We start from the raw sequence: 27,098 nt of genomic DNA on the forward strand, positions 1-27,098 counted from the left end.
CTTCAATAATATATAATACCTAAACAAATAATACGTAATATTTTAATTTTATTAATTTCAATAATATATAACTATTATTTTTATAATTTAGTTTTACAAAATAACAAAATCATAAAATTATAAATATTATAATCATCTCTGCATCGCACGGTTATGGCCTAGTTATAAATTAAACTTCAAATGCCATAAACGGTTTCAAATGCCATAAACGGTACATAGGAGTACTACTACTTGTACTCCGAACAGAAAAAGAAGATACAGACAACGAGCAGCTTATCCTAAATAATGTATATTTGAACAAATAATGTCCGACAAGAACTAGAACATCAGCATAAAAAATCTCTATATATACCCATGTTAACGTCCCATATTCATTCATACTCTTATATATTTTATGCTATCACAAATATTTAACTACTTCATCTAAAATCTTAAATCTAACTTTGCTTTTCAACTTTAATAAATATAAAAAAAAATCCTTTTTCAGTCTACGTATATACTTTACAGTGAATATGGCCGGCGATGGTGCTGTAAGCTCTAGCAACGGGAAAGTTTATCCAGGAAAGCTCACCACACGTGTTGTGGTAGCATGCATTGTTGCTGCTATGGGCGGAATGATCTTCGGTTATGATCTTGGTGTATCTGGTATATATTACGTTCATGATAAATACACACATAAATGTGTCAAATACTTTGTTATGTTTATATTTTTTGTGCATGCTCAATTACTTATAATATATTTTTTTTGTTTCGCTCTTTAGGCGGGGTGACCTCGATGGATTCGTTCTTGGAACAGTTCTTTCCATCTGTATATCGAAAACAAATGGCTGACGATTCGACCAATCAGTACTGCAAATTTGATAGTCAGATACTGACGACGTTCACTTCATCATTATACGTAGCAGCTCTATTGTCATCTCTTTTTGTGGCTTCTTGGGTCACACGAAGGCTAGGTCGAAAGCTATCTATGCTTGCGGGTGGTATTCTGTTCTGTGCTGGTGCTCTCATTAATGGTCTTGCTCAGAATATTGTCATGCTCATTGTTGGCAGGATTTTACTTGGTTTCGGTATTGGATTCGGAAATCAGGTATCATTATATGCTTTTAATTTACAAAGTCATACATTACTTATAAAATACTCCATTGAAGCATCTCTGTTGTTCAGCCTCTAGCAGCATACCCAGTTATTGTGTTCACTCGTGTTAGCACAGCCTATAATTAATTTAAATAAGTATATTTAACTAGGAGTACTTAATAAGCATGAAAACAGAAAAAAGCAATACATTCGTGAATAATATTTGTATATTTCTCAAACGTTAAATTGTTTTCGTCCTCCATAATCATCCCAGTTATTCACCAGGCTCAGTATCAGATACTGTTCTTACTGATTTGTATGCATATGATTGTTGAAATCCAAACCCTGAAAATTTTGAAGATAACTCCGTAAATACATATCACTTAGGGTGTATTGAGTATCAGAAAATCCTTATATGAGGAGGGGCACGATTCCTTAGGACACACGCTTCACCCGAGCACTCTCTTAACCTTCTTATTCAACTGATAATTTGAATAATTTGTCTCTGATTTTGTATTGATCCCCTTGTTTGTTAGTTTGTTTATTGAATTACTACTTAAATTGATAATTTGTTATAAGTCTCATACAAGTTGTTCAAATATTTATTTAACTGCTGCTGTCGCTTATACATTTGATGTCATTATTCTGCTAACAAGTTTGCTACAAGTTTTGAGGTGTTGATGCGTATTAGTATTTGCTTGAATGATTTATCGAAATCCTGAGTATTGTTAATCAGTGTACATTATAGTTATTAACAAATCTGTTTAAACGTTGTTTGTTTGTCTTGTTCTCTGCTATTTGCTTTAAGTTAGTCATGTTAATTATTCAAGTTTTTATAATGTTATTACGTTGTTTTGTAACTACAGGCAGTGCCACTCTACCTATCCGAAATGGCACCGTCCAAGTACAGAGGAGCCCTCAATTTTTGCTTTCAATTATCAATCACTCTAGGTATCCTCATAGCAAATCTTGTGAACTTTTGGTTTGCACAGATTGAAGGAGGTTGGGGATGGCGTTTGAGTTTAGGAGGAGCGATTGTTCCTGCTCTGTTCATGATTGTTGGATCATTGTTTCTCCCTGAAACTCCTAACTCATTGATTGAAATGGGGAAGCAAGATCAGGCTAAAGCAGAATTACTGAAAATTCGTGGTGTCGATAATGTTGACGAGGAGTTTGAAGATCTTGTTGCAGCGAGTGAAGCATCTAAGAAAGTGGAGCATCCTTGGAGAAATCTCTTGCAACGAAAGTATAGGCCACACCTTGTAATGGCTATACTTATTCCATTCTTTCAGCAAATTACTGGCATTAATGTTATCATGTTCTATGCCCCGGTTCTGTTTAGAACTATTGGTTTCGGGAGTAGCGCCTCTCTTACATCTGCTGTCATCACTGGTTTAGTAAACGTGATTGCGACTTTTGTGGCTATATATGTTGTTGATAAGTTCGGCCGGAAAGTTCTTTTCTATGAAGGAGGTATTCAGATGATTATATGCCAGGTATACATATTCAATTCAATAAACTATATGCTATTTTTTATGTTTCGTGGACTTAGCCCTACGTATTTTGAGACGCAAGCTCTTACTTTATTTTGTATGTATTTTTTTTTGACAGATTATTGTTGCAATCCTTATTGGCAAAGAATTTGGAATATCCGGCGACAGTGATAATTTATCCAAGGGGTATGCTATTGCTATTGTTGCTTTCATATGCATGTATGTGGCTGGATTTGCCTGGTCGTGGGGGCCTCTAGGCTGGTTAGTACCAAGTGAGATTTTTCCACTCGAAATTCGATCGGCTGCACAAAGTATTACAGTTTCAGTGAACATGTTTTTCACATTTGTCATTGCTCAACTCTTTTTGATGATGCTCTGTCGGATGAAATTTGGCCTTTTCGTGTTCTTTGCATTCTGTGTCGTAGTAATGACCGTGTTCGTGCACTACTTGTTGCCTGAGACTAAAGGTATTCCTATCGAAGATATGGCAATGGTATGGAAGTCACATGCATTCTGGAAAAGTTTCGTGAATGATGATGTTGATGATGAGAAGCCCAAAAAATGCTCTCCGTGATGAAATTTTATTGAATAAATTATACTTTTTTTATGTTGAGTTGCTAGGTATTTTATGTCTGTAGCGAAACATTGGTAGGTAGCTAGAGTGAGTGGATTTAATTTTTTGAATTGCAATCTTTGAGACTTAATTTGCAATTGTTAATGTGTTATAATCTTGTCAAATTTTACTTTATAAGACAGTGTGTAGTTTCTTCCTGATATAAAGGCCTTCTGGTATACACCTACCATATTAAAATTCTACATTGGTGTGACATGCTTGGTTTACACATCTCAGTTCTCTGTCCAGTGCTAAAATAAAGCATCCAATGTAGCACTCTTAACTTATTTTCCCTCGAAAGTTATAACCTGTACATGTAGGCAGATAACAAAATACTACATATTCTAGAAAGGTATGACCCAATTACATATTCAGAATATTTCTTGAAGACCTGTATCTAGTTATGTTAATGCTGCAGAATGCTGATTTATTACTGTCCATTCCATTATGTCTGAGAAACTTGAGCAGAAAATTATCCGTTTCAGACAGAAATTACTGCACTGTTATAGTTAGTATTATATATTTGTTTGAGAATCTACCTTAACCTTGTCCTTTGTGATATTTATTTGAGCATCTAGATTAACAGTCTCCTTTGCATAGTGGTAGCTTGGCAAAGTCTTGCATCTTGAAACACTTGTTGGCTTTAGCCTATCCTGCAGGGGCTTTGTGTACTCTTCCTTTTCTTTTGAGAATGCTGAGACAGAATTATTATCAAGTTGTATAGATACTTCGTTTGATCCACAACTTTCCTCTTCTCCCGCTACATCAAATAACAGCCTCTTCCTTGTAGCTGATTTCTGGTTTCTGTTAGGTCGATCATATTGCTTAGTTATTTCTGTTGAGCAATTTTCTTGCTGGCGGGTTGCCATCCAACGTTCGAGCCAATTCCAGCCCATGTTAGATTCCACATCAGATTCGGATCTGGTGTGTTTTTTCTTAGAACAGACTCTCAGCTAAAAGATCAAACACCAGTTATGAACTTGATATGATTATTTTTGTCACAAATTATTTATATTTTATTTAGTCATATATTTTGACAATTTACCTGTTGCGAGAAGGCATAGGCTAATGCTCTTTCACGCCTTGTTGCTTCTAATCTGTTCTGCATTCTCAGCTTTTGATATATTGCTGCTTACGGTGCTATCATCCCAGTCCTCCTGCAATTCTCAGATAAAATAGAATGGTCAAGCTACGGTGGTTGGTTCATTATTTGATTCAGGTGGCATGTCTGCAATTCTATTTTTTTAGTTAGATTGCCAATTGCTAACTAATCATCAATTCTATTTGCTGCTTTAATTGTCTATAGAAATTGATTTGTTCTGCCTTTGTGTTGCACTTGTTGAGGCAAACTCTCATTTTCCTCTTGAAAGGAGTGAAGTGTTGAGTTTCCAGTTTGAACTTCTATAGATGTTCCAACAGACTCGCTCCTTTTACTTTCTGCTCCTACAGCGAACTCTTCCTTACATTCCATCAAGCTGAGTCCTTCCTGGCGCCTCCGAGCCTGAAAAGACATTAAACATAAATTCAGAAACTAGAACCAGTGCACTGCATGCATGGTTTGGAATGCAAATTCACCCCTTCAGTTCTAGCAACATTGAATATAAACTGTAGCAATGCGCCTTTTACTATGGTAACATTGTTGTGATAATATGAGTTACAAATTAAGTACGCAAAGAATGTGTAAGGCTGACTGTGAATTGACCAGAAAGCTTCTTAATGCTGACTGGATCACAATTGCTGCATCATCTTTGCGAAACAAATTAGAGGTTGAGTTCTGTTTTTCTTCTTGTATATCTACTGCGTGACTGTAGCCTCGGAGCTCCAAACAGAAGAAGCAGGATCATCTACACAGGTCGAACTAAATTCGGGTTCAGTTGATACAGTGACTTTAGAGCTCCTTACAGAAGCTGAATCCTCCTCCGCAAGAACAGAATTGAATTCATCCCCACACAGGTACGATCTAACTGAGCTCTTCCATCTTTTTCGTTCTAAATTACTTCTGACCTGATCGATAAATAACTCAAATGTGTAAATTGTGCAACAAAAGGGGAAGTGAAACCATGTTAAAATGGCAAAGGTATAATGATTGCAGAATGCAGTACTAATGTACCATGGTCTCGAGAGTTATACGATGATAAATAATACTCCTTCCGTCCCAATTTATCTGTCTTGTTTGACTTTTGATAGTCAAATTGACTCAACTTTGACGGTGAGCTCACCTGCCCTATGATGGAGCTTATTATGCTGCTCAGGTATATTGTTTTGAAGGAAGTTTATAATTTAAGCACCTTGATCAATTTTTTCTATGAGTTTTAATTACGAAATGTAACAGACAATCCAGTGCTCGTAGCATACCTTGATAATATTATTAACTGATAGGTGATGCAGTTTAGTTTAAGTAACCTAGGTTTAAATTTGGAAAGTAGGCATGTAGCTGATTAAACTTCTTAGTTTCTCCTGTTTCTACTTCTGTACAGAATTCTCTTAATCATATCTTATTCTCCACGAATTGTGGACTATTCTCCCCGGTGATTTAAGGTCGGAAGATTATCAGCTGTATATAAGTTAAAACTACACTCCGTCAATTGATTCAACAAATTGATAGAGTCTATAATGGACATGGATGATATAAACTAACAGCTGGTCTACTTTTGAATGTTATGATGTTACAAATTCTTATATGATTCCATATGATTCTGCAATCACTGGCTCATGTTGCTCATCTCTAGTCAATAAAGCATTGTCATACCATAATCACACCTTCTCTCCATAATTAAGACTAGTACATTTGTTCTAATTCTCCTAGTATCTAGTCTTTGTTCTTAATTAAGACTAGTACCTTGCCCGTGCTAAGCATCGGAAACAAATTCATTCTTTTTTATTATTAAAATTATAAAATTTTAAGTTAATTATTAAGTATAATGTTGGTGAACAATAGTGACATAATAATTTAAAATTCATGCAAGTTATAAAAAAACTTGAACAAATATTTGGTGCTAACTTCTATCCGTCTTCTTCTTATCATAGGGTAACTTTATAATGCTATTGAAACTGCACTTTCAACATAAAGCTAACCGTGTATGAAAGTAGGATTTAAATTTGTACTGCTTAATTTATTCACATTAATACAATTTAATAGAAACCTTCAGATGATGATGGAGTGAGACTTGGACCATCCTTTTAAAATTTTTATGAGTAAAATCTTTGTACACATGTATATTTATATAAAAATCCTGAGCTTATCAGAACTTATCTTTTAGTTTGAAATTTGAATTTTAAAATTTAAATAATATGAAGAGCTATGTATGTAGTTATCCTAAAATATTAGTAATAACTTTTAAAAGTATCTTATAAAAAAAATTCATAATTGCTTATAATTTTGAAATTCTATGTATTATGTACATATGTGGTGGCAAATTAGATCTATATTATAAGATTTGTGTAGAGAATTACATAACAAAGTTATTCAAAATTATTATATATTTGAATCAAATTGAGTTCCAAATATTGGACTAAATAAGAGTGCTCATTAGAGAATGTCATATATATATATATGTATGTATATATAATTTTAGGTGTTGTACTTTTTTTAATAGTCAAATGTAATTTTGTGTTTTATATTTCTTAATATTAAAATTTAATTATTAGATAAGTTCTAATTTTTAAAATTTATATTTTTTCAAATTATGATGAGATTATTATATAATAGTTTTTGGTATTTTTATATATAGTTACATATTTAAATGTTAACTTCAAAATATGAGGTTGCAAAATTTTATATTTTTTTAATTTTTCAGTTACGGATTTTAACCGTTAAATTCAAAATATGAAGTTGCAAAAATTTGTTTGGTATAAATCTTTGAAAATTAATAAAATAGTTCAAAACGGTTTTTAAATATTAAAATGTTAATATTATATATTAGCTCTAAATTTTATATTGGCCGAAATAAAACTTGATTACTTACATTTACTTTTTTAATTTATGAGATTATATAATATAAGTAATGGTTTTTGAATATTAAAATGTAAATATTGTGTATTAGCTCTAAATTTTATATTGTCTGAAATGAAACTTGATTACTTACCTTTATTTTTAAATTTAAATTACAATTTAATAGCAGAAGCTCAACCTTTACAAGAGAGGATTTTTAAATGTTTTTTTGGTATAATAATTTTGGCTACAGAAACTTAACCTTTATATGGGAGGATATATTAACTCTAAATTTTATATTGGCTGAAAAAAACTTGATTCAGTTCTATGGAGTCCACCTTTTTATCGGAGTCCTCGGAGTCCATCTACGTTCTGCAAATAAAATATATCGTAAAACGTGTTATTTTGCAAAACATGTTACACAAATAGCATAACTTCAACAAAATCATGCAAATCTCATATATTTACGGTACAATATGTATGTTCTGCAATATGTTCTGCAACATGAACATTTATGTTCTGCAAATTAAACATGTTTTGTAGAATATATATTTTTGCAATGTTCTGCTTGTAAAATGTATGCAATCTACAAGATTTTTGATAGAATAGTGATGTTTGTCGAAAAATAATATGTTTTGCAATATTTTAAGCTATATTTTACTTGCAGAACATATATGGACTCCGAGGACTCCAATTAAAGGTGCACTCCATAGAACTTTACTCTACTTACATAATGATCAAATAGAAACCAATATTAAAATAAAAATTAGAAACTACTCCAATTCATTCATTTTTTGCGTCTCATTCATTATTTTCTCTGCCAAACCTATATATGATGTTCCGTCAACCTTTTTCTATCAATTTGTTATCGGATGTATCACCTCCCTCCCGCCTCCTCCCTCCTCTAACCTCATCCATTGACAAAACTATACCTGCATACATATACATACAATCATGTATGTCTATATCATCCCCAGTGGTAATTAATATTAATTTCATCACTGATTAATATGAATTTGAGCACCAAACACCTTTAATATTGAGATGTTGCAATTTTCACAATGGTGGTTGTGTGAATTAAAGGTGTTGGTGAAGATTGATTTCATTTTTTCTAATTTTGATACCTAGAACAAAATTGAGAAATGGAGATGATAGTTGTTATAGGTAAATGTGGGAGAAGATCACATGTCTATGTTGGTGATGCAGGAAGTGGTGATGTAATGCATAGCCATACACACATATGTATAGCTATTATTTTTAGTGATTTTTGGTATTACAAATTAGTGAATTTTTAATACATATTAGTGATTTTTTGGAGAAGCTAAACCATATAAATATTATAAAAATATTTTTTATCAATTAATTTCATAATTTTTACTATTTAATGTGATTATAAGGTGATTTGAATAAATTTTAATAATTATATCCCATTCAATTTTATTTTAATTAGCTAATTTGATAATTTCTAAATCAATTTTAGTGATAATTAAGGCATTTACTTTATACTTAATTTTTTAAAAAATCCTTGTAAAATAAACATTGACGTTTCGTATGTTTACCAAGTTATTTAAAATGCTAAGACTTATAGAAAACCCTCTTACAGTAATTTGTACTACGAAAGTGGGAGGCTTAAATATAAGTGTATATGGATGATTTGCTATTGTTTTTAAATTTTTTCTTGATTTAATAAATATTTTATTATATTATAATTTGAATTAATAAAATTAATTTTGGAAGTGTTTGATTTCCTACCAAGAAAGAAGTTGAGTGCTCTTAGATTTCAAGCTGAATTATAATTCATAGAGTTTGTAGTTATACGAGATACAAGATTTATTTATTTTGATTAAATAATATTTGTTTAAACATTTTTTGGAAGATGTTAACATATTTTTTAGGAAGGTGGTAATCAACCGACCAAACAATTTCGCTTATAATAGTATGGCATTTGAAGTTTAACTTATAACTAGCATATACCCCGTGCGATGCACGGACTGATTATAATATTTATAATTTTATTATTTTGTTATCTCGTAAAACTAAATTATAAAAATAATGGTTATATATTATTAAAATTAATAAAATTAAAATATTTACGTATTATTTTTTTATGTATTATATATTATCGAAGGATTCAAAATTTCAGTAGTTAAAATTTTAAAAAGTTTTTTCTTCTTCCGCAATCTATATGGCGGGTGTAGGGCCTATACGAAAGTGGGAGTCTTAAATATAAGTGTATATGGATGAGTTGCTATTGTTTTTTAATTTTTCTTTGATTTAATAAATATTTTATTATATTATAATTTAAATTAATAAAATTAATTTTGGAAGTGTTTGATTTCTTACCAAGAAAGAAGTTGAGTGCTCTTGGATATCAAACTGAATTATAATTCATAGAGTTTGTAGTTATATGAGATACATGATTTATTTGTTTAGATTAAATAATATTTGTTTAAACATTTTTTTGAAGGTTTTAACATATTTTTTAGGAAGGTGGTAACCAACCGAACAAACAAAATCATGTTTCGCTTATAATAGTATAGCATAGATGAGCAGATTCATGTTATTGTATTTTCGTAAGATTAAACAAAATTAGCAATACAATTCTATATAACAAGAAACCTTGAAGACAAACTGTTTGGTAATTTTAAAATAAGTAATTTATAATTTAAAATTAATAAGTGATTTATAAGTGTTAAGTAAATAAATACTTATAAATTAAAAAAGTGTTTGAATAATTTTACTATTAAGTCAGAATTTTTTATAATTAAATGACCCAAAATAAATGTTTTTTAAAAATAATTATCTTAATTGATAAATTTTAAATTAAAAAGACATGTAAAAATATAAATATTTAAACTAAATTTAAAATAAAAAAGCGAAAAATCAAAATAAGTCAGGAAAAAATACGTTGTTAGTAACATTCAACTTATGAGTTTATAAGTTTATTATAAGTTGATGACTTATAAGTTTGGACAACAAATACTCGATAAGTACTTATGGTATATAAGTGAATAATTAACTTATATTGTATGTACCAAAGGCCCATTATATACGGTTAAAGAAGAGAGCTAGTGACAAGTGGATGGCAATTGTAGTGGTCAATTTAAGCTCGAATTTTCCAATTTTGTAACGCAACAAGAATCGAATTCATGAATTTTTTAAATAGCTAGTCATAACATTATCAACATTCAACACTTGTTTCAATAAATTAAAGAAAATTTATTTGCAGTTTTTTTATTTAATTTACAATTTTAAAACCAATATATACTTAAAGAGAAAAATAGAAGGCTTATGTACAATTAACCTGAACTCCAGTTTACTCATAGTTTAAAATCAATCAATTTAATATTTGGTTATTAAGCATCACTTGGATACAGTTTTTCTCGGCAAATTTAATAGGGCTTAAGGATCCTAAGTTACTTTAGATAATTATCTAAAAATTAAGTGAGTTTTAAATACAAAATTAAGGCTATTTAAAAAAAATGCAGGGATCAAATTTATTATTACAAAAAACTAGCTCTATAGCCCGTGTAATGCACGGGCATGCTCTATAGTGTGTTAATTCAATTTTATTTTATAACTGTAATTGCTAATGGTATCTTTATGTTATTTTCCGATGGATAAATGATATATTTATTTGTGTATGTGAGCATGAGTATTTGTGGTATGATTACATTGTTGTTGCGATTATTTATTTTAATTACAATTATTGACAATATATGCATGTCGTTGCCCGGTGGATTGAGTACGTATTTGTTTGAATATGTATAAGTTATTTTTTGGATGTGGTGATATTTGGGTTAAGCGTATTCTTGAAAATTTGAGTGAAACAATATAGGTCAGAAGTGGTATTTCTTGTTGTCCATTACTAATGGCGATCCATGTGGGTTGTTTTTAAAATATTTGTGGTATTTCTTGTCGTCCACTGCTAAAGGTGATCCACGGGGGTTGTTGTAAAAGAGTTTGTGCTTATTTGAGAATACTGCAAATTATAGTAGTTTGTACAGTTATAATTTTATTTTTGATTGTTATTAGAATATTTATTCTTGACCTCAATAACTTTTCACATCTCTCATTCAATATTAACAAATACATAGTTCTGAACATGTTAGGCTTATTCTGGTTTCATTTGATACAAAAAGTCAAAAACATTACTAAGATTAGTTGTTTCAGTCGTTGTCATTCTTTTAAGTTGTGACGTGTAAGGTCGCAACTAAACATCAATATAAACCAACACGATCATATGTTTAATGAAGGCTATAAGCCAAAAATTACATGTGTGTCTGTATTCATTTTTTACCATACATTTCAAAGAAAATAACAAATGAGAAATATAATGGTATGTAACTCACTTTGGACGATTAAAGAGAATAATAACAAGATATCTTGGAGGTCGATTACTTATACATAATACAATCTTTAGCCAGTGTGATGCACGGGTATTCTCTAAATATGTATAAAATATTAATTTGTTCATAATTATTCAATTTGTTTGTATGTTAAAAATGTGATTAAAAATATTTTATGTATTTGATGTGCTAAAAATGTGATTGATTAGTGATACAACACTTAATGTCAATACAAGTTTGAATTGTACTTATATATATATATATATATATATATGAAAGTTCCTTAATCTTTGTCTAAATTCGAATTTATTTGTACCATAAAAATATAATGGTTAAAGTGACAATAGTATATATAATTTATCTAATTAAATGCATAAATAGTTCAATGCACATATGTATGCTCGATACGTAATTTTTTCAGTTGACATCTAACTCATATGTTATTAATTATCAAATTTATAATATGAATACGTGAATTATAAATGTTAATATTTAGAATTTTAAATTTCACTAAAATATTAAAAAGTACTTAATTTGAATTAGGTTTATGTTTGATATATTTCTCACGTATAAGTATTGGATGATATATTATTATGAATAATATTATTGACAAAATATATGTATATATGGACTTATTACTCAAACATAAATCTAAATCAAAATAAGTAGTTTTTGATATATATTTCAGTGATATTTAAAAATATAAATATTAATGGTGCATTAATTGAAAGAATAAATGTGAAATAAATTTCATTAAATTATGAACGAACATGAAAATATGTATAATTCGTTGATTTTTTAAGATTATTTTATGTGTTTATATTATAATTGCGGTTAGATTATTTTTTGTCTCAAAAATATGATTGATGAGTAAAAATTAGTAGCCCGATCAAGTATTCAATTCGAGTATTCGCTTTTAAAATGATAGTCTAGTTCGAATAAGTACATATACATGTGTGTGTGTATGTATGTTTATATTTATGTATATATGTATATATGAATATGTATATATAAATATGTATATGTGTATACTAATCATGTAAAATTAATAAATTTTAACAAATAATTATTTAGTTAAATAAATTTTACATTTACGTTAATGTATTTATAAAGTACACAATGGTGAAGCATATTAATGATGCGTCAATTAATATATATTAATTATGAGCAACAAATATTATATAAGTATTAATAGTCAACTAATAAATATTAATTGTGAGAATAAATGTAAAATAAATATTATATAGATATTAAGTAGGGGCATAATAGTCATATAAATTAATTTATTATATATATATATATTAGTTAATAGATTAATTAGCTATTAAGTATATTTCAATAAAAATTAATTATTAATGCGTAGAGAATTAAATATCTTATAATAATGGAGGTATTAATACGAAATAAATATGATGGGGATAAAATGTGTTTTTACATCTTAGGGGATATAACAGTCATTTTACTTGATTAAATTGTCTCATTGAAACCCATGCTTGCTCTATTATATATATAATAGATGTCATTCAACTTTTATATGCAAAATTCTATCAATTTATAATTTTCCTAAAATTAACTCTAGGCCTCGTTTGTTTCATCAATTATGTGGTTATATAGAAACTTTAATTTTCCCGTAACTAAGTTACAATTACAAGTTTCAAGTTAAATTAAAAACCCGTGTTTGGTTTATTACTATGCAACTAGCTCTATAGCCCGTGTAATGCATGGGCATGCTCTATATTACGTGATTTGATGTTATTTTGACTGTAATTATTAATAATATATCCATGTTGTTTCTTGATTAACTAAATACCTCTATTTATAAGATTGAGATCGATGACGTAATCAACGTGTTTTCTCTCAAAATGAATTGAATATTCGGTAATGAAATCAAAATATATGATCAAAATATAACGCAAATGAAAGCACACATTTTTCATGAAAATAATTACAATTCATAGGAGACAACTCATAAGAATGAAATATTACGGAGTTAATTAAAGAGTTAATACAGTTGTTTACATGGTACAATTAGTGATATAATTAATATGAGATAATTCTTATTTTTCTTAGTAGAAAATGTAATGATCGAATATGAAAGCCGACATCTTGAATATAATATTGTACAATTGACAGTATAAATACATTTTCCAATATACTTCATTTTTAATGATAAATATATTAATAACTAGGTTAGTAATCCATGGTTATAGAAATTAGAAATTGGACAAACAGGTTGAACTACCGATTTGTGATTTATCAAAGGTCAGGAATTTATCGGAATGTTAAATCGGAATAAAATAGGACATATTTTTATATTATTTTTAAAATATATAAGTAAAATAATTGAGATGTGTAAACTTGACATGTTGTCATTTGTACATCCATAACAAGTTATAATATTGTGTGCATTAATTATTAAAATAATAAGAGTATCAATAATCATTATGCCTCCCTCTCTTCATTTTCCTTGTCATCTTCCCTTGTCTTTCCAGTTTCCATTCGGCGGCCGTTTAGTTCATTCACTTAAAATTGCAGCTTTTCACCAACTCAAAGCCTAATATATTTTTTCTTCCTTTTCTTCTCTGCAGAGCCTCAAATCATGTGCTTGATTCGTCAATTTTGACCGAAAATGCCAAAAATGTTTTATGCTCCGATTTTGCTCCATAATATCGTTTGGTTGCCTTCCGGTGATTTATCGGCGAAAAGTGCCGATTTTTGTAACACTGCAGTAATCTTATAAATCTTTAACTTATACCTCTGATTTTTTTAAACTGGTTAAGGTAAGAAATATAATTCACCTTACTATTGTAAAACATTGTTGTAATCGTAATGAACTTAATATTTTAATAATTTATCATATATATTCAAAATCTACAAACTAGTATTAGTTTATATTCGATTTGATCATATAATAAGAATCTCGACTTTATTATAAAACCCCTTCATAACCCACTCTTTTATTGGTATACAAAAAGAATATCTCATATTTTTTTTAATTTAATGCTTGATGCACTAAATTGTTATTTAGTTGAAAATAAATTTATTTTATATGGAGTTTAAAAAAAATAGGAATTTAGTATATATATATATATGTAGGCAAATATTATTAAATTTTAAATATCTAATTATAGGTAGTTAATATTCAATAATAAATGGTAACATATATAAAATTGTTAATATTAATGAGTTAGGTGTAATTAGCATATGTTGATAAATATGATAATTATTTGTATTTTTTTAATAAAGAGTAATAATGACTTGGGTGTAATTAATACATGATATTAAATTTAACAATTGTTTGTATTTATTTATGAGGGGTAATGTAGTAATTTTAAGTGAAATAAAATGTCTCATCCAAGCCCCTATTTGCTCTATTATATATATAACTAGCATAATAACTAAATCTACTATGAAAGTCCAGTTTTTCTCTCCATCTGTGTGAGAGCCTAGTTTTTCTCTCCATCTCTGTAACCAAAGGGATTTGTGGGAGGCCATCATGGCACGCTATCAGAATATTGAAGACCAGATGAACGACATGAGTATAGAGGATGAGGAAAATGAAGACCTAGTTTTTGAAGGGGATTTTGTAGAGGAGACCAACAAGTATAAGTTATGTCTCGTTGGAAGATTCTTAACGGAGAAAAATATAAACACCAGGGCTATGAAAACGAAAATGGCTGACATTTGGAAGCCTACCATGGGAGTGAATATAAAAGAACTGGAGCAGGGCATCTTTTTGTTTCAATTTTACCACAAAGAAGATATGGCTTGGGTGCAGAATGGGGGACCTTGGACCTTCGATAACCCTATGTTATGTGTAGAGGCTATACCATCAGGAGAGGATCCGGTAAAGGTACCACTTTGGTTCTTAAATATTTGGATACAGATTCAAGATTTTCCAGTTGGGTACATGTCCGAAATGGTTGGCAAACAGTTAGGGAATTTTTTTGGCGAGTTTTTGATGTACGATGTGAAGAATAACACAGCCATATGGAGGGAGTGCATGAGAGTGAAAATAAGGATTGATGTGAGAAAGCCTTTAAAAAGGAAGAAGAAAGTTGCTCGTAAAAACGGACAGGATTTTGTTGTGACTTGTAAGTACGAAAGGTTGGGAGAGTTTTGTTTCTTTTGCGGTCTGGTATCTCACACAGATCGTTTCTGCAGGAGGAATATAGATAGGAGGGATGGAGAGGGAACTAAAGAATGGGGAGCTTGGCTTAGAGCGCCACCACGTAGGACGGCCGGACAAAGTTCTAGTAAGTGGCTTAGGGAGGAGGGTGACATGGAATGGGAGGAGAGAGTTGGGCGGGAAAACAGTAAAGCGGGGTTTTCGGGAGAAAAATATGGGACAAAGGATATGATGAGATGTGATAAGAGTAATATACGGAGTAATGAGATTGGGAAGTTAATGGAAGTTGGTTCAAATATTAATGATATTAATAACTCTGGTATGATGGGCAATCAAGTAATATCAAATCTATTATCTGGGCCAGGGGAAGAGGAACCCATTGGGCTTAATGTGGAGGGTCGAAAAAGAAGCAGGACTGTACACGAAACTCAGATAACCATGGATACTGATGGTGTGTTACAAATTACAGATTTTACTCCAAATGAGGATGGGTCAAAAAATGGACAAGGGGTGGGTTCTGGTCTCCAGGCCCACCTAATATTATGAGTACTCTAAGTTGGAATTGCTGCGGGCTTGGGACCCCGTGGGCCGTTCAATTCCTAACGGAAACAATATTCCAGAAGAAACCCAACATAGTCTTTCTGTGTGAAACTTTATGTAAAAAGGATACGATAGAGAAGGTTAAAAATATGGTGAAATTTGAAGGAGCTTTTGTCGTTGACGTTGATGGGAGAAGTGGTGGTATTGCAATGTTATGGAGGAATCAAGTGGAGGTGCAGTTGTTATCATATAGTAAAAACCATATTGATGTGGAGGTTGTTATTAGAGGATGGAATAAATTCAGGCTGACAGGAATTTACGGTGAACCAGACCGCTCTAAAAGACGTGAAACATGGAAGTTAATAAGGGATTTACAACCTAAGTCGATGTTACCATGATGTTTGTTGGGAGATATGAATAATATTGTTAAGCAAGAAGATAAGAGAGGTGGACTTCCTTATCCATCATGGCTGATTCAAGGTTTTCAAGAAGTGTTGGAAGATTGTGGTCTGTGCGATATAGATCTGAGAGGGTATCCGTATACTTGGGAACGTGGCCATGGTACCGAGGATTGGGTGGAGGTTAGATTAGATAGGGCGTTGATGTCCAAAACTTTTAATGATCTGTTTACAGAAATCAAGTTGACAAATCTGGAGATTAGCACCTCAGATCACAGTCCGATTTTTTTAGAACCAGTGAAGATCACCCATGCTGTGATTTCTAAAGTTTTCAGGTTTGAAAACGCATGGCTTCGAGAGCCAATGTGTCGTCAAATTGTTGAAGAAGTTTGGTATAGGAAACAAGGGCGTCCTCTGCAAGATAAGTTAAGTGAATGTGCTACTCTTTTGCAAGTGTGGGAAGAAGAAATTACGGGAAGTTTCAAGAGTAGAATATTGCAGTGTAAGAAGTTTCTAAAGAGTACTAAAGGTATGAGAGACGCGCAGTCAGTGAAACAGTTTCAAGAAACCTCAAACAGATTAAATGAAATTTACAATCAACAGGAGGTTTTCTGGAGATAGAGATGTAAGCATTTGTGGTTGAAAGAGGGTGATCAGAATAGTAAATACTTTCATGCTGCAACTAAAAATTGGAGGAAAACGAATCAGATTACTACCCTTGTTAATGATGAAGGCCAAGAAGTGGGGTGGGATTCAGGTTTGGAAAGCACTATGATAGATTATTTCACTAAGATTTGTGCTGCTTCAGAAACAGAATGGAACCCAATATTTGAAGGTGTGTCGAGAAGAATAAATCAAGTACAGAATGAAAGCTTGATAGCTCAGGTCGAAGATAATGAGGTAAAACGAGCATTGTTCAGCATGCACCCCGACAAGTCTCCTGGCCCAGATGGCATGAGCCCTGGGTTTAATCAAAAGTTCTGGGGTATTGTTGGTCAAGATTTGGTGGAGTTAGTTCGTAATTTCTTCATAACAGTCGAGTTGAAGGATGGTTTAGGGAATACAAACATAGTTTTAATTCCTAAGAAGAAAAATCCCATTAATATGATGGATCTTCGGCCCATATCTTTGTGTAATGTGAGTTACAAAGTCATTTCCAAGGTCCTGGCAAATAGATTGAAGTCGATGCTTTCCTATTTGATTCCTGAAACTCAAAGCGCTTTTATCCCGGGTAGATTAATAACGGATAATATCATGGTGTCTTATGAAGTGATGCATTTAATGAAGCGCAAAACTCAATGTAAAGTGGGGTGGATGGCGTTGAAATTGGATATGAGCAAAGCCTACGATCGTGTGGAGTGGAGTTTTTTTAGAGAGATGTTGAAGCAAATGGGTTTTGCAAATCAGGTTGTGGGGTTGATGCTGGCTTGTGTGTGTTCAGCTAAGTATCAGATTTGCCACACAGGTAGAAGGTTTGGTTCTATAATCCCTAATCGTGGTATCCGTCAAGGAGATCCACTCTCGTCTTATTTATTCCTGATATGCATGGAAGGCTTATTTGTGCTAATTAAAGAGTATGAAAAAAGGAATAATTTGACTGGTATTCAGGTGGCTCGAAGAGCGCCTCGGTTAACCCACATATTTTTTGCCGATGACACTTATATTTTCTGTAAAGCGAATGAGAGAGAGGCAGATCATATTGTTGATTTGTTACAAATTTTTGAGCATGCTTCAGGTCAAAAGATTAATGCTGCTAAATCTTCTGTATTTTTTAGCAGAAATACTGTACAGGAATTTCGAGATGCAATATGTGCTATGCTGCGTTTCAAAGAGGCGGGTGATAATACGACTTATCTGGGTTTACCTAGTATGTTGGGGCGTAATAAATCAGCCATGCTGGGATATCTAAAAGATCGTATGAAGGAGAAAGTGCAGCGGTGGGATAAGAAATGGTTATCGAGAGGAGGGAAGGAATTGTTGTTGAAAACTGTAGCACAGGCGTTACCTAACTACACCATGAGTCTATTTCTTCTTCCTCAGCAACTATGTACTGATATGGAGCGAGTCATGAACAAATTTTGGTGGAAGAGTTCGAATACTAATAAGGGCATTCACTGGATGCAATGGGATCGTATGTGTACGAAGAAATCAAATGGTGGTCTGGGTTTTCGAAAATTACAAGATTTTAATGTGGCTCTTTTGGGTAAACAGGGTTGGAGATTACTTGTCAAAACAGGAAGTCTAGTTGAGAGAGTTTTTAAAGCAAGATATTATCCTGAGGGTTCTTTTTTGTCAGCCAATGTGGGTAGCAATCCCAGTTATATCTGGAGATCGATTATGGAAGCTCAGATTGTCTTGAAGCGAGGGGCTGTTCGTCGAGTGGGCACAGGTACAACAGTCAGCATAACCAAAGATCCTTGGCTTCCTAACGATGATCCTTATGTCCACACAGATAATGAAGCTATCAGGGATAGGAATGTTGATGCTCTGATGATACCAGGACAGTATGCTTGGGATGTCGATGTTGTAAAGGATGTCTTTATTGATAGAGATGCTAAGCTCATTCTGTCTATACCGTTGAGAGATGCTGATTCAGATTGCTGGTTCTGGAAATGGGATAAAAAGGGGCAATATACAGTGCGTTCAGCTTATACAGCAATTCAAGAAGTCAAGCAAAGTTACATCCAGAATGATAGTATCTCATGGAAGAAGCTGTGGAATGCTAAAGTGCCTTTGAAGGTAAAGCATTTTATATGGAGTGCAGTTCGTAATATACTACCTACGAAGGACCAGTTGTTGACTAGAAGGGTCGATGTCAATGATAAATGTCCGGTGTGTAATGATGAAATAGAAATAGTGTACCACGTTCTGGTAACATGCTCAATGGCAAAGCAATATTGGAATGATTTAGGAATTAATACTGAGGAGAATAATAGTTCAAGCTTCGACAGGTGGGTAAACTCACTTTTTCAGAAATGTAAGATTATAAAATTGCAGGAGGTGTTTATGGTTTGCTGGTCTCTTTGGAATAATAAAAACGAGGTGATATGGAATCAACGTGGAAAGGAGTACTCAGATGTTTGTAAATTGGCAAAGCTCTTACTTAACCAATGGAAGAATGCTCAAGATAAGTCGTTCGATCATTTTCTTGGTTTTATGGGCCAAGAAGACGGCAAAGAGCGTTGGGAGTATCCACAGGAAGGTAAGGTTAAGTTTAACGTCGATGCAGCAATATTTGAAAACTCTTCTACATATTGTTTATCCATGGTTGCTCGAGATCATAGAGGTGAACTGGTAGTTGCTGGAACTAGTTGCAGGGAAGGTCGTATAGCTCCTGACTTGGCCGAGGCTCTGGGTATCAAAGAAGCTTTGAGTTGGATCAAATATAATCTAAAGCAACCGGCGATAGTGGAGACTGATTGTTTAGCAGTGGTACAAGCAATTCGGTGCTCTTCAACCCATCTGTCTTATCTGGGCAGAGTTATAGAGGAGTGTAGGTATTTAATTTCAGAGTTAAATCATCGTATGGTGACGTTAATTTTTGTTAAACGATCCGCGAACAAAGTGGCTCACTTCTTAGCGAGGCACAATAGTTCTGTAGCTGATCGTATATGGAGTGGGAATTGTGTTTACCCAGAACTCTATCATGTACTGAACAAGGATTTGGTTTGTTAATGAAACATTTTCTTTGGCAAAAAAAAAAACATAATAACCCGTGCGAGGCACGAGTCATTTTCTAGAATTTTTTTATGCATCATACAATTATAATGTTCTTAGTTGTTTTCTTATTTGTAAATGTTGTACAATATCTAACGTATTTTAAATACAAGTTGATTGTTTATCAATATCTAAGGTATAATGATTGCAGAATGCAGTACTAATGTACCATGGTCTCGAGAGTCATAGGTGCCAACATAGGAGTACTACTACTTGTACTCCGAACAGAAAAAGAAGATACAGACAACGAGCAGCTTATCCTAAATAATGTATATTTGAACAAATAATGTCCGACAAGAACTAGAACATCAGCATAAAAAATCTCTATATATACCCATGTTAACGTCCCATATTCATTCATACTCTTATATATTTTATGCTATCACAAATATTTAACCACTTCATCTAAAATCTTAAATCTAACTTTGCTTTTCAACTTTAATAAATATAAAAAAAAATCTTTTTTCAGTCTACGTATATACTTTACAGTGAATATGGCCGGCGATGGTGCTGTAAGCTCTAGCAACGGGAAAGTTTATCCAGGAAAGCTCACCACACGTGTTGTGGTAGCATGCATTGTTGCTGCTATGGGCGGAATGATCTTCGGTTATGATCTTGGTGTATCTGGTATATATTACGTTCATGATAAATACACACATAAATTTGTCAAATACTTTGTTATGTTTATATTTTTTGTGCATGCTCAATTACTTATAATATATTTTTTTGTTTCGCTCTTTAGGCGGGGTGACCTCGATGGATTCGTTCTTGGAACAGTTCTTTCCATCTGTATATCGAAAACAAATGGCTGACGATTCGACCAATCAGTACTGCAAATTTGATAGTCAGATACTGACGACGTTCACTTCATCATTATACGTAGCAGCTCTATTGTCATCTCTTTTTGTGGCTTCTTGGGTCACACGAAGGCTAGGTCGAAAGCTATCTATGCTTGCGGGTGGTATTCTGTTCTGTGCTGGTGCTCTCATTAATGGTCTTGCTCAGAATATTGTCATGCTCATTGTTGGCAGGATTTTACTTGGTTTCGGTATTGGATTCGGAAATCAGGTATCATTATATGCTTTTAATTTACAAAGTCATACATTACTTATAAAATACTCCATTGAAGCATCTCTGTTGTTCAGCCTCTAGCAGCATACCCAGTTATTGTGTTCACTCGTGTTAGCACAGCCTATAATTAATTTAAATAAGTATATTTAACTAGGAGTACTTAATAAGCATGAAAACAGAAAAAAGCAATACATTCGTGAATAATATTTGTATATTTCTCAAACGTTAAATTGTTTTCGTCCTCCATAATCATCCCAGTTATTCACCAGGCTCAGTATCAGATACTGTTCTTACTGATTTATATGCATATGATTGTTGAAATCCAAACCCTGAAAATTTTGATAGGTGATGCAGTTTAGTTTAAGTAACCTAGGTTTAAATTTGGAAAGTAGGCATGTAGCTGATTAAACTTCTTAGTTTCTCCTGTTTCTACTTCTGTACAGAATTCTCTTAATCATATCTTATTCTCCACGAATTGTGGACTATTCTCCCCGGTGATTTAAGGTCGGAAGATTATCAGCTGTATATAAGTTAAAACTACACTCCGTCAATTGATTCAACAAATTGATAGAGTCTATAATGGACATGGATGATATAAACTAACAGCTGGTCTACTTTTGAATGTTATGATGTTACAAATTCTTATATGATTCCATATGATTCTGCAATCACTGGCTCATGTTGCTCATCTCTAGTCAATAAAGCATTGTCATACCATAATCACACCTTCTCTCCATAATTAAGACTAGTACATTTGTTCTAATTCTCCTAGTATCTAGTCTTTGTTCTTAATTAAGACTAGTACCTTGCCCGTGCTAAGCATCGGAAACAAATTCATTCTTTTTTATTATTAAAATTATAAAATTTTAAGTTAATTATTAAGTATAATGTTGGTGAACAATAGTGACATAATAATTTAAAATTCATGCAAGTTATAAAAAAACTTGAACAAATATTTGGTGCTAACTTCTATCCGTCTTCTTCTTATCATAGGGTAACTTTATAATGCTATTGAAACTGCACTTTCAACATAAAGCTAACCGTGTATGAAAGTAGGATTTAAATTTGTACTGCTTAATTTATTCACATTAATACAATTTAATAGAAACCTTCAGATGATGATGGAGTGAGACTTGGACCATCCTTTTAAAATTTTTATGAGTAAAATCTTTGTACACATGTATATTTATATAAAAATCCTGAGCTTATCAGAACTTATCTTTTAGTTTGAAATTTGAATTTTAAAATTTAAATAATATGAAGAGCTATGTATGTAGTTATCCTAAAATATTAGTAATAACTTTTAAAAGTATCTTATAAAAAAAATTTCATAATTGCTTATAATTTTGAAATTCTATGTATTAGGTACATATGTGGTGGCAAATTAGATCTATATTATAAGATTTGTGTAGAGAATTACATAACAAAGTTATTCAAAATTATTATATATTTGAATCAAATTGAGTTCTAAAAATTGGACTAAATAAGAGTGCTCATTAGAGAATGTCATATATATATATATGTATGTATATATAATTTTAGGTGTTGTACTTTTTTTAATAGTCAAATGTAATTTTGTGTTTTATATTTCTTAATATTAAAATTTAATTATTAGATAAGTTCTAATTTTTAAAATTTATATTTTTTCAAACTATGATGAGATTATTATATAATAGTTTTTGGTATTTTTATATATAGTTACATATTTAAATGTTAACTTCAAAATATGAGGTTGCAAAATTTTATATTTTTTTAATTTTTCAGTTACGGATTTTAACTGTTAAATTCAAAATATGAAGTTGCAAAAATTTGTTTGGTATAAATATCTTTGAAAATTAATAAAATAGTTCAAAACGGTTTTTAAATATTAAAATGTTAATATTATATATTAGCTCTAAATTTTATATTGGCTGAAATAAAACTTGATTACTTACATTTACTTTTTTAATTTATGAGATTATATAATATAAGTAATGGTTTTTGAATATTAAAATGTAAATATTGTGTATTAGCTCTAAATTTTATATTGTCTGAAATGAAACTTGATTACTTACCTTTATTTTTAAATTTAAATTACAATTTAATAGCAGAAACTCAACCTTTACAAGAGAGGATTTTTAAATGTTTTTTTGGTATAATAATTTTGGCTACAGAAACTTAACCTTTATATGGGAGGATATATTAACTCTAAATTTTATATTGGCTGAAAAAAACTTGATTACTTACATAATGATCAAATAGAAACCAATATTAAAATAAAAATTAGAAACTACTCCAATTCATTCATTTTTTGCGTCTCATTCATTATTTTCTCTGCCAAACCTATATATGATGTTCCGTCAACCTTTTTCTATCAATTTGTTATCGGATGTATCACCTCCCTCCCGCCTCCTCCCTCCTCTAACCTCATCCATTGACAAAACTATACCTGCATACATATACATACAATCATGTATGTCTATATCATCCCCAGTGGTAATTAATATTAATTTCATCACTGATTAATATGAATTTGAGCACCAAACACCTTTAATATTGAGATGTTGCGATTTTCACAATGGTGGTTGCGTGAATTAAAGGTGTTGGTGAAGATTGATTTCATTTTTTCTAATTTTGATACCTAGAACAAAATTGAGAAATGGAGATGATAGTTGTTATAGGTAAATGTGGGAGAAGATCACATGTCTATGTTGGTGATGCAGGAAGTGGTGATGTAATGCATAGCCATACACACATATGTATAGCTATTATTTTTAGTGATTTTTGGTATTACAAATTAGTGAATTTTTAATACATATTAGTGATTTTTTGGAGAAGCTAAACCATATAAATATTATAAAAATATTTTTTATCAATTAATTTCATAATTTTTACTATTTAATGTGATTATAAGGTGATTTGAATAAATTTTAATAATTATATCCCATTCAATTTTATTTTAATTAGCTAATTTGATAATTTCTAAATCAATTTTAGTGATAATTAAGGCATTTACTTTATACTTAATTTTTTAAAAAATCCTTGTAAAATAAACATTGACGTTTCGTATGTTTACCAAGTTATTTAAAATGCTAAGACTTATAGAAAACCCTCTTAAAGTAATTTGTACTACTTGATTGGCTGATTTTCATTTTTTTAACTAGTAATATGTATAAAAAGATTCGGTGATTTTGAAGCTTATAATTAAATATCAATAAATTTTTTTAATTAAGGCAATTTATTGTATTATTTATTTAGTAATTTTAATTATTTAATATTAATGTTTTGGAGAATATAAGTAGGTGAGTTAGAAATCGTGATTGATGATTTATATTTAATAGTGTTTACCGAGTTTTTGAATGATGATTTTCTTTAAAAATTGGATGTTATTCTAATTTTTTAGTTTTGAGATGAATTGTAACTATAAAAAAAAAATTATCCAAACAAAGTATTTGTATGATTAATGCTTTCAAAATTATGATTTTTATTTTTAAGATATTTTAATGATCCCAAAATTTATGATTTTCTTTCTAGCTTTATATTTTAATAAATAAGTGTTTTGAAATTTGGTAAATAATACTTTTTGATAATAAATCAATGTTTGAAATGACTAAAAAACATGAACCCTGTATTTTGAATGCATGTGACTTGGGGGAAAGGCAAAGTTCTCCGCTGGTTAGCGGCCAGCGAGAGGGGAAAAGGGTTGGTGGGCTTGGTAGTTTCTAGTTTCTATTATAAATTAGTTTTTATTTGAGTAGGACCGTAATATAAGTAACGGTTTTTGAATATTAAAATGTAAATAATGTATATTAGCTCTAAATTTTATATTGTCTGAAATGAAACTTGATTACTTACCTTTATTTTTTTAATTTAAATTACAATTTAATAGCAGAAGCTCAACCTTTAAATGAGAGGATTTCTTAAATATTTTTTGGTATAAAAATCATTGAAAATAATAAAAATAGTTTAGACTCCTAGTAGAGTACCCTTCTGATTGACTGGATTGGACTTCTTTTCTATTTTATCCTATCAGAGTTCTGATCATTGAATATATATTATGTTTTTTTAGGGTTGGTCCTTATCCGATGTTATGTTTGTTACAAAATAAAATATGTTTTAAAATAATTTTTAACGTATCCAATATACTAGCCGTAAGTTATAAACATTCGAGTCAGTATGTGTAAGATTATTTTTACTAAGACGCTTTTTGGTGGTTGCATTTTTTTGATTTTTTACTTTAATTTTGCAGTTAACAAAAAAACATCTCTCAAAGCAGATGAAAACTTTGGACTGGAAATTGGATGAGCGAAAGGAAATATCTAATATCAAGTGACATGAGTAATTTTTTCTATCAATTATTATCTTGCCTTAAGTAATTTATGAACAAAAAGAGGCTTCCCATGCAATAACAAATTTCAATTAACAGCAATAGCACAATCATGTTTGGTTAACAAGGAGTTTCTAGCTTCTCTGTATAAAGAAATGAATTTTCCGTTGACAGTAATCTAACTTCCAAATTCATGAAAATAATGGAAAGGAAAGTAGCAGAACAATAAAAACATCAACAATGTCAATGACTTGGTAATATAAGTATGTGTAAGTTTCATGATATTAATCAGCATGTGATACGGGGAGAGTAATAAAAAGTAAATATTTTGAGGGAAAATGATATAGGTTAAGCTACCCTATTGTGTTTGATTATACGACTCTCTGACATACACATGCCCATGTTATATATATGGGTTATTCTTTTATTTAACGGTCCTCCTCAAGATGGGTGATAAATATCAATCATTACCATCTTGTTATATATATTATTCCACTCCTTAGATCATAATCCCTTTGTCGGAAAATTAGCTAGTTGTCCACCAGTTCTTGTGTAACTCAGCTACAAACTCTTTGCATCAATATTCTCTTTAATAAAGAATCGATCAATTTTAATGTGTTTCGTCCTATCATGCTGGACGAGATTGTTGGCGATATTGATTATTGACTTGTTGTCGCACCGAAGTTTCATCAGTACTCTCTTGAATAAACGTAGTTCAACCAGCAGTTTCCTAATCCGGATCATCTCACATAAGTTTGGAGCCATAGCTCTGTACTCCGCCCCCGCAGTTGAACGAGCAACCACGGCTTGTTTCTTACTACGCCAAGACACAAGGTTGCCTCCGACAAATACACAATAACCAGATGTAGATCTCCTATCATCCAAGCTACTTGCCCTATCAGCGTCACAATAGCCCTTAACTTCAGTATTACCATTAGCTCTAAACCATAAACCTTTCCCTGGACAGCCTTTTAAGTACCTCAGTATCCTCAGAGTTGCTTCCCAATACTCTATTCTAGGATCATGCATGTATCTATTAACAATGTTAACAACGTATATAATATCAGGATATGTATGACATAAGTAAATGAGTCGTCCAACTAGCCTTTGGTAACTCTTTTTATCAACAGGATCCCCTGACTCACTACACAATTTATGATTTTGTTCGATTGGTGTTGGGGTTATTCGACAACCCAACATCTCTGTTTTCGTAAGCAAATCAAGCACATACTTCCTTTGAGAAAATACAATCCCGTTATCAGATTGAGCAACCTCAATACCAAGAAATTATATCAAGAGACCTAAATCTTTAACTTCAAACTCTATGCCGAGTCATTTTTTTAGTAGCACAATTTCTTCTGTATCATCCTCGTAATAATAATATCATCAATCTAGACGGCTAAAATAGTAACCCGACCCCTTATATGCCTGTAGAAGATAGTGTGATCACCACTGCACTGTTTATATCCCATTATAA

General features: G+C 31.3%; 3 protein-coding genes across 3 annotated transcripts; all 3 read left to right on the forward strand.

Moving 5' to 3' along the window:
* The first annotated feature begins 396 nt into the window (after positions 1-396).
* On the forward strand, positions 397-3,361 carry LOC141711810 (sugar carrier protein C-like). The gene is made up of 4 exons (XM_074514491.1): positions 397-645; positions 762-1,087; positions 1,941-2,570; positions 2,686-3,361. The coding sequence occupies exons 1-4, from the start codon at positions 513-515 to the stop codon at positions 3,139-3,141; spliced, it is 1,545 nt and encodes a 514-aa protein (XP_074370592.1). The 5' UTR covers positions 397-512; the 3' UTR covers positions 3,142-3,361.
* Positions 3,362-16,542: 13,181 nt separating this feature from the next.
* LOC141713927 (uncharacterized) lies at positions 16,543-20,202 on the forward strand. The gene is made up of 2 exons (XM_074517485.1): positions 16,543-17,056; positions 17,174-20,202. Exons 1-2 carry the CDS (start codon positions 16,543-16,545, stop codon positions 20,200-20,202), a joined length of 3,543 nt encoding a protein of 1,180 aa, XP_074373586.1.
* A 426-nt stretch (positions 20,203-20,628) lies between these two features.
* On the forward strand, positions 20,629-25,703 carry LOC141710608 (sugar carrier protein C-like). The gene is made up of 3 exons (XM_074513176.1): positions 20,629-20,871; positions 20,987-21,312; positions 25,544-25,703. The coding sequence occupies exons 1-3, from the start codon at positions 20,739-20,741 to the stop codon at positions 25,625-25,627; spliced, it is 543 nt and encodes a 180-aa protein (XP_074369277.1). The 5' UTR covers positions 20,629-20,738; the 3' UTR covers positions 25,628-25,703.
* The last annotated feature ends 1,395 nt before the right edge of the window (positions 25,704-27,098 follow it).

This window comes from Apium graveolens, chromosome 3 (assembly GCF_009905375.1).
Source record: "Apium graveolens cultivar Ventura chromosome 3, ASM990537v1, whole genome shotgun sequence".
Taxonomy (NCBI): domain Eukaryota; kingdom Viridiplantae; phylum Streptophyta; class Magnoliopsida; order Apiales; family Apiaceae; genus Apium; species Apium graveolens.